General features: G+C 50.9%; 3 protein-coding genes across 3 annotated transcripts; 1 reads left to right on the top strand and 2 right to left on the bottom strand.

The window, feature by feature from the left end:
* Positions 1–487: 487 nt before the first annotated feature.
* Positions 488–2180, bottom strand: N7525_002402 (arylsulfotransferase family protein; the record flags this gene model as incomplete). The annotated part of the gene is made up of 3 exons (XM_002556903.1): positions 488–1455; positions 1502–1567; positions 1616–2180. The coding sequence occupies 3 exons, from the start codon at positions 2178–2180 to the stop codon at positions 488–490; spliced, it is 1599 nt and encodes a 532-aa protein (XP_002556949.1).
* Positions 2181–2732: 552 nt separating this feature from the next.
* N7525_002401 (MDR family MFS transporter) lies at positions 2733–4873 on the top strand (the record flags this gene model as incomplete). Its single annotated transcript, XM_002556904.2, has 7 exons — positions 2733–2889; positions 2952–3263; positions 3315–3838; positions 3896–4217; positions 4322–4464; positions 4541–4728; positions 4777–4873. 7 exons carry the CDS (start codon positions 2733–2735, stop codon positions 4871–4873), a joined length of 1743 nt encoding a protein of 580 aa, XP_002556950.2.
* Positions 4874–5598: 725 nt separating this feature from the next.
* N7525_002400 (alpha-L-arabinofuranosidase A) lies at positions 5599–7873 on the bottom strand (the record flags this gene model as incomplete). Its single annotated transcript, XM_002556905.2, has 8 exons — positions 5599–5946; positions 6005–6112; positions 6160–6314; positions 6362–6781; positions 6833–7022; positions 7087–7203; positions 7253–7702; positions 7754–7873. The coding sequence occupies 8 exons, from the start codon at positions 7871–7873 to the stop codon at positions 5599–5601; spliced, it is 1908 nt and encodes a 635-aa protein (XP_002556951.2).
* Positions 7874–8782: the final 909 nt, after the last annotated feature.

Below are 8782 nucleotides of genomic sequence, written 5' to 3'. Positions count from 1 at the left end.
CAAAACTAGAAGCTGGGAAAATCAAGAACAAACTGTTGTAGTCAATCTATCAAAAGAAGGCTCTTTATAAAGCCTGATTCAACAAAGGATTTAGCAAACTGGCAAAGAAAGGGCTCAGTTTACATGTCATAAAGAATCATCGGAATCATCTCATCTAGGGGGATTCTCCAACATATATTAAGAAGCTCTATACGTTTTATAAGATCCTAGGTACTAAATGATAGTTGACATAGCGAAGTATAATAAGTAGTTCTCCCAAGTACACATACGAAGTCTCCTCGGGCAGTCTTCTTATATATCTTAGTGGTCCTTTTGGTACTATCATAGGTAGCCTTTCGACACGTCTTCTCCGCTCCACAGTTTGTTAGGCTGCAGTTCAGACAATGGCATAAGTGAGGACTCGAAAGTTCCTTAATCCACCTTGTCACATCAACACCTTAGTCCATCTTATTCCCCTCTATAACCTGGTACACGGACCTGTCTTCGTCTACGCCTGCAGGGTCAACTGTGTCCAAGAGCCGCGACCCTCGGACTCCGCAAGAACACTGTCGTAAGGACGCACTGCGTTCTGGATATGAACAACACCAGTCGTAGTCAAGACACGACCACGAGCCGAGACAGCCTCAGCCGCAAAGCGTTGGTATGAGTGACCAGCCAGCATGAATGATGTTTCAAATCCAGTGCGTGTAGTCTCGCCCAAGAACTCCCGGGACCCAAATGCATCCGTAACAGCATAGAATCGCCAAACCGCCGTCTCGGTGTCACCATTCCACGAAACAAAGACCTCAGTACCTGAGTGGGTTTTCTCTGCCACAATGGCGGGCTCTTCTGTCGGAAGGCCAGTCCAGTTGTACCGGAATGCCCGATAATTCTGAACACCCTCGCCCAGCAGTCCTGAGTCCATGTAGGCGTGGAAAATTGGTGTACCGTCCGCCCGGAACTCGGTCATGGCTCCTTCGGAGCCCCAGTTGACCAGGGCATTGCCGTTGGGTAGAAGTTGGGTGCTGCCTTGGGACTTGGCGAGGAGTCCATCGGGAGGCTGGAAGGCTTGAACAATGTTCGCGGTCCAGGTGGCAGTATTGACGGAAATCACCTTCCCCTGCGAAAAAGGGTGAGTGTGGACCTCATTGCCGCGGTGGTTCTCTGTTCCATGAGCGGAGTTATCGAACAGCGAGATGATTTCCTCATCATCGCCCTGCTCGACAAAGCGTGCGTGATGCTGGAAGCAGAACTTGACGTTGGGACCGAGCTCAAAGTCCGAGCGTAGACCACCAAGCCGCCAGATGATTTCTCCAGTGGTGCCGTTGATCTTGTGAACTGCGCAAGCATCCCGTGCGGAAATCAGGTAGTTGCCTTCGGCATCCTTGTCCACAGAGTTGATATGGAAGTAGTCCCACGCGTCGGATGAGTTGTAGCCCGCACCCGCTTGTCCCGGGTTGAGAGGGAGGACCGCCTCTGCAAGATGTTAGACTAGCCCATTATTTCAAAGTAGTTAACTTACCATCGGGAGAGACATGTTCAAGGCTAGACCACTCAAACAACAGTTCTCCGGTCCCGAGATCCAACTCTGCTGCTAATTAGCAATTGCTCTTCGTATATTCGACAGCCCACATACCCTGAAAAATGGCATCGACAATCCACTGCTGCTCAGCGCTGGCACCCCAGCGAGACAGATCCCTGGGCACAGGCTGATAGACCTGGAGCAACGCAGTCTTCTCATCGATGAGATGGAACTCATGCTTATCCATGAGCTTATGGTTACCAGCGCGGAGCTCCCGAACGGTCTCATAGCGCTGATTAAGGATGGTAGCATGACCATGACCATGACCATAGGCTGGATTATGGTCACCCTCAAAGCTGAACAGCACATCCTGACCATTCCATCTGGCCTTCTGGAAGTTGGCGGCCCAGATGGAGAAGTAGATATAACCCGACCAGACGAGATCACCGTCATCGCGAACAATATACGGAGCTTCCTGTCGTGGACCGTGGAACTGCGGCTCAGTCCATTGGCCCGGGAAGGGCGCGATGAAGAGGTAACCCTGCTCGACATCCTTTGTCGCCGGGATGGTGATGTTCAGACGAGGCGGGGCCAGGTCGGTTCGGGATTTGAACTGCCAGTCTGCTGCGACGAGCGGCAACAGCACTGCGGTGCAGGCGAAGGCTTCAAGGAGCTTCATGATAAGTACTGGTCCAGCGATCAGTTTCCATGATGCTCGTCATTATGTGCATGATAGGGTACATTAACCTTAGATGGGTACTCTGCACTGAGTCTCTTTGACTTCTTTGGATTGGAATGTAATGTGAGAGGAAAAGAGAAGAAAAGAGAAGAAGAAAACCTCAGACATCCCCTCGTTTAAATAGGAGAAGGATTACCATTTTCACCTTCGACAGACACATGTGTCTGCTAAACTACTTCGGGTATGTCCACCGCTGGCCACAATTGTCAACCATCCTGTCGTAGAATTATTACGGCATCCCTACTAGTATACTGTTTTAAGAGGGAGACTGCGGCCATCGATGGACAAACTCCAAGTTGATCATGTCACGGTGGAATGCGATGTCGTGCTTGGCAGGCGGAGATAATCCGCTGCCATTTCCCGATGGAGTGCCCGCCATGCCCGCTCGGAAATTTCAAGTTTTCGACATTCGACATTCGACATTCGGCCAAAGCATTTCTTTCGTCATCTTGTGAATCGCGGAATTTGTGATCTGAAACGACATTTGAGATAATGGGATTGAATCCGATTGAAAATGTCTCGGCAGGGATGCCAAACGAGAATGAAGCCGAAAGATTGTCTCAAGAAATCGAAGAGCAACCTTTACTGCAGTCGGATCCAGTTCCTGCGACTTGGAGCCCACCGCCAGGGTTCCTACTGATCCAAATCGGTAAGTCAAAGCAAAGTCCATAACTTGATCAAACAAAATTTGACAATTTAACAATTTAACAGCAATCATGGCCAATGTATTTCTTGGCGGGTTTGACGGCACCATCACTGCCTCAACCTATGCTGTGATCAGCTCCGAGTTCAACGCCGCGAACACTGCTTCGTGGCTAACAACCTCGTACTTGATCACAAGCACGGCGTTCCAGCCTCTCTATGGCCGATTCTCCGATATCCTCGGTCGCCGGTCTTGTTTCTTCACTGCAACCATCACCTTCATGGTTGGTTGTCTAGGATGTGGCGTGGCCCGCGATGTAATCTTTTTGAACATCATGCGCGCCTTGACAGGCATCGGAGGCGGAGGATTGATGACTATGGGTAAGCTAATGACTTTTCAACTTCCGAATCAATCACTAACAAGTGTCCCAGCAACAATCATCAACTCGGATCTCATTCCCTTCCGCCAACGCGGCATGTACCAGGCAATTCAGAACGTCTCATACGGCTTTGGGGCCATCTGCGGTGCTTCTTTCGGAGGTGCCATCGTTGATTCGATCGGATGGCGCTGGTGCTTCCTGCTGCAGGTCCCAGTCTCTTTGTTTGCTTTGATCATGGGCTACATCGTGTTGAAGTTCCCATCGCGCCACCCTGAGTCTTCCTCAGGTCGGCAAGCGCAAGGCATTTGGCACCAAATCGATGTTTTGGGCGCTTGTCTGCTCATTCTGGCTCTCTCGGCTCAACTGGTCGGACTCAGCCTAGGGGGCAACATTCTCCCATGGACTCACATATGGGTAATTCTGCCGTTGGTCTCTAGTGTGGTACTACTAGCTGCATTTGTCGCCGTTGAAGCGAAAACCACTGCCGCACCTTTGATTCCTTTGAAGATGCTGCGAGGACAGCTTGCTGTTTCCACACAGATCGCCAACGTTTGTGTCGGAATGGCAGCATACGCAGTAAGTTCGCTCGTTCCATCGGTACTATGAGCATCGCAACTGACGTGACCTATTCAGTACCTCTTTACTCTGCCCCTCATGTTCCAGGTGATCCTCCTCGATTCTCCCAGCAAGGCTGGTACCCGACTGGTGGTTCCCTGTCTATTCACCCCACTAGGTGGACTCGTAGCGGGAATCATCATGTCACGCTGGGGCAGACTGGCCTCCATTGTGCGCGTCGGCGCGGCCCTGATGTTCGTGGGCAATGTGCTCGTCACGCTCCTTCGATTCGACGACTCGCAATGGAAATATTTTGCCTATGTTATTCCCGCCAATCTTGGTCAGGGGATGGTGTACCCCGGAATCCTCTTCACATTCCTAGCAGCCTTCGACCACGCCGGTAAGATACCTTTCCTATCCTTCCATTTGTTGCCGGGTCTATTCCCCAAACTGCCAGCGACCGAGCCATTTGCCAAACAAGTCTGCTAACAATGTCATATGCAGATCACGCCGTCTCCGCCTCAACCGTCTACCTCATCCGCTCCCTCGGAACCGTATGGGGCGTCGCAGTGACCGCCACCATTATGCAGAATACACTTAACTCAGGCCTCGGGGAGGCCTTGAGTGGAATACCAGACAAATGGAAAGTACAATTCCTTCGCCGTTTGATGATAACAAGCACCTGAACAGGCCGTGCTGACCAGCATACTCGCTTTTTCTTAGGTGATCGATGAGATCCGCCACTCGGTCTCGGCTATTTATGATCTCCCTCCCGATGTGCAAATGGCCGCTCGACTGGTGTACTACCGCGGGATCAGTCTCTCTTTCATGGCCTCGGCGATCTTTGCTTTTATCGCCACCGTAGCTTCTATCTTTACCCGTGGGAAGGGTCTAGAGCGCGTGGGCGGAAAGTAAGCAATACGACTCCACATTCCGAAGGAACTCCACAGGGAGTATAGGGATGGGCATGGTGCTTATGGTGAGATCAACCATCACGCGCAGACCGAACGGATTGACGCCTGGGCTCCAATCCTTGGATCGAGAAAAGCCCCTTGACGAAGTGGTGCATATAGGCGGTAACGGGCGGAAGTATATAAACGAAAACCGCACAGTCCAGAGTGCCGATGCTCAATGTGGCATGTGGTTGATATCGGAAGGATATAGCTTAGAACATAGAAGATGGCGAGTTGGCGATAGAAATAGTAAGGCTGAAACATTGAGTCTTGACGAATATCTCGTTGATTTCGCAAAATCCTTTGACTATCTCAGTGCTGGTGCGCGATCTGGTAAATTCCTCGCAATTGATACACAACCTACCACTAAATCTGTATAGTACAGCGGGCGAGGGCAATTCATTCCGAGGATTTAACAGGCCTTTCCGGCGGACTTCAACGCTACGAAAGCCTGTTGATAAGGCAGGAATAATGCTTTGGAGATACTGTTTGCATGGCGGATGTGGTGCTGCTCCCTACAGCTGACAAGCCTCTGTCGTGCCGAATCAACTTAGATCTTGCGCCTAGCCTTAAACATATCCTTCGGCCCTGGAGGAACTGGGGATTTGAAGGCTGCGGATTGGCGGAATCAGGGAATACACCGGAGAAATTTCGGATCCAGGACGTTTGACGCTTGTCGTGTCTAGGTCCGGTGGAGTGAAGACAGGGGGCAAAGCGATAGGGATTGAAGAAACTACATCCGAAACTCGGACGCAATATATTTGATTGTAGTATGTACTGCTATGCACGCGCAAGCCTCCCTCCGACTAACGCATATTTGACAATGCTTTAGTTGGTAGTAAGAACCGCAATACTCAGGTTGGGCAGCTTGAACGAGAACTCGCCCTTCTTGCCAGCCTTGATCTGGGTGGTCTTGCTGTTGACCATGTTCGATCCGCCCACCTCGTTCATCGCAAACGGATCCGGTGCAGTCAGGATGGTCAAGTCTGCCTTGGTGCCACGGCCGACACCCTCGAACGTCAGTGATACAGGCACGTCGGATGTGCTGTTGTACACTGCTCCCTTGAAGATGTGCGAGTCCTTCTTGCTGTTCTGACCTGTCACATAGTACAGAGGGCCGAAGGCGTCAGGGGAAGTTGCTGGGAGTGTATTTGTCATGATGTTGTGGTTGAACAGCTACATTTGAGTCTCGTTAGTAGTGTACTCTGGGGGTCTGGCAAATAGTGCAACATACAGTCCACGCGTGCCAGCTAGTTGATCGAGCTGTCTGGTCTGGATCCGCGTTGAAGGAGAGCATGGTTGGGGACCATTGGTAGGCGTCCAAGTTCATCATGAAGGGGGCCTATTTTGTCAGTTCTCGCCTTGATGGTGCAAGTTGAAGCTACTCACGTAGGTACTTCCAATAACCCTGTCTGCGTTGCGCTCTGCACCAATAAGGAACACAGCCTCGGCAACGGTGCCGATCCACCAAGGATACAGGGAGAAATGAGTATCATTCCAGTCGATATCTTCTCCATTCAACGGCGAGGTAGCGGCAATCTCACCTTGGCGTGTGTTAGTTATGGTCTCGTAAATTTGTCAAGTTACTTACCGAGCAAGATAGGATGCTCAGGCGCAAAACTGTCAAACATGTTGAACTTGCTGACGAAGTTATCCGGAGTATCGTACAAATGGTAATCACCACCTGCAGTTTCGGGAAGTGTCAAATCGATAGTAGACGCAAGGACCTGGATATCGGGGTACTTGGCCGTGATAGCGTCATAGAATGCCTTGAACCGGTAGGCCTTGTACGATTCCAGGCCGTTGCTCAGCATATCCTCGTTTCCAACCTCGACGTACCGAATTTTCCACGGCTCTGGGTGTCCAACCTTGGCGCGTAGCGCACCGTACTCGGTGTCCACAGAGCCGGTCAAGAACTCAATCTCGTTGAGCGCATCTTGCACATAGAAATCAAGGTCGGCTTCGGGGACAATTTCTCCGCTTAGACCAAGTCCGGCATAGACTCCGAGGACTAGACATTGTCAGCTTGGTAAAGCACCGCCTAACAAAACGATGTACTCACTGGGCTCCATGCCAAGGTCGTCGCACCACTCCATGTACTCAACCAAACCCAATCCGAGGGTCTCCTGGTATTCCCAGGTGGTTGCACGACCAGGTCGGTCCTTGAGTGGTCCAATGGTCTCGTTCCACTTCCAGCGGCCTTGGATGGTATCACCTTCCATATTATTTCCACCGGGAAAGCGAAGGAATGTCTATAGACTTTATTAGCCTCTAATCCCCCACGCTATTCAGAGGGAATGGTAAGCTTCCACTTACAGGTCCCATATCAGCCATGGCTTGCATCAAGTCTCTGCGCATACCATTGGGGCGATCGTTCCACGTAGGAGGGAATAGGCTGATGAGATTAAAGTCAAGCGAGCCACTTGATGCTTTCTAGAAACAATTAGCAGAGGCACGTGGCAAGTTCCTTGTCAAAGCTTACCGAGCCATCGAAGGTCAGAGAGAACGTATTATTGGTATCGGAAGCCTTTTCTTTGGGGGTAAGAACAAACTCATGTTGCACCCAATCGTCTGCAACACTCTTCGAGGCAACCTCGGCAGTGGCGAGAACCTTGTCGCTGGAAGAAAGGAGAGAGGCCGTGAAGGAGCCTTCGTAAGAGCCTTTCACGTAGAATGACCCGGAATACTTCTGAGGACGGACGTCAATGCCCCAGAAGCCCACATTACTCAACCCAGCTGTCCCAGAACCCTTGACATTAACCGAAGTCGGAAGGGCGGTGGACAGTGGGTCAGTGAGGTTCTTCAGGGACAGCGATGAGTCCCCAACACCAGACCAGGCCTCCAGTGAGGAAGGAAACTTCTTACTCCCCTGGAACGCTCTGTTGCGAATCAATTCGGCATAGAGACCTCCTTCTCCACAGTGATTGATTTCCTGGACCTTGAATTAGATCCCATACTGCAGTAGACAAGAAGCTCAACATACCTCCTCCATCGCACCATATTGCAGACCCGATGTGGCATTGCCTCCAGATTTCGCTACGGAAATGGTGACAGCAGCACCATATGACGCCAAAAGCGGCAGAAGAAGATATTTGTGCAGCATTTTGCTGTGATCAGTCCGCAGCTGGCTGTTTCAACTCGCCAATGCTATTCGGAATATAGAATATGAGTAAAGGGCGCGCTGTAGCGGGTATTTATAGGTAAGTAGTTCGAGTTGCCCAGCGAGTGCCATACCGGATAATTACTCATGTTCCTCCTCATTGTGCTCCGATTGACCCGGATAGATCGAGGTGACGTCTGAGGGGTTCAGAATAACATGATCTATTCATTTGGGCAGAATTGCCGACAGCGATCGTAATACCGACACTTCCTTCCCGATGAAGTAAATCTCCATGAGGGGTTCGACGAACATCACTTTCCCTCTTCCTTTGGACAGGACGATCGGCCGACAGCGACCGCGATAGCGACACTTCATCCTAATTAGGTAAATCTCCATGAGGGGTGCATATACCAAGAGGCAATGCCCGCAAGAAGCACTGTCTCAGGGAAACAATGGCACAAGCAAGGCCGACGCATGCTGCAATGGTCTGTTCCTTGCAGAGGGTGATGCAAGACTACAGCGGTGTCTTGGCAGGAGAAACGCCGAGGCTTAAACCCTGCAAGCAATTTCCGGTTCTCCATGTTGATTTGGGACAGTGCCGCATCCAAGAGACGCCTCTCCACCTTGGCTGCGGTTGAGGGGTAGTTGATCGACAGGACCGGAGATGTGAGATGTGATTGACGGGTAAATCCGCGCGCCTTTCCCCGCAGATCCTCCACTCCGAGGTAGTGCCCAGCTCGTCAGTTTTTTCTTTTAGTAACTAATATAATACGTGGAGTGATGAGTTTGCCTTACTAACCATCAGATAGACCCGTGGACGTACAGTTGAAAAAGTATATGATCTGGCAGCAACGGCCAGGAGAAAAGAGAGAGAGAGAGAGAGGATGGATTAATTCTCTATCTCCAAGACCT

Source organism: Penicillium rubens (genome assembly GCF_028828025.1).
Source record: "Penicillium rubens strain IBT 27055 chromosome Unknown utg000001l_segment0_segment0, whole genome shotgun sequence".
Taxonomy (NCBI): domain Eukaryota; kingdom Fungi; phylum Ascomycota; class Eurotiomycetes; order Eurotiales; family Aspergillaceae; genus Penicillium; species Penicillium rubens.
The sequence above is the reverse complement of the archived record's forward strand: the minus strand, read 5'-3'. Positions and strand labels throughout refer to the sequence as shown.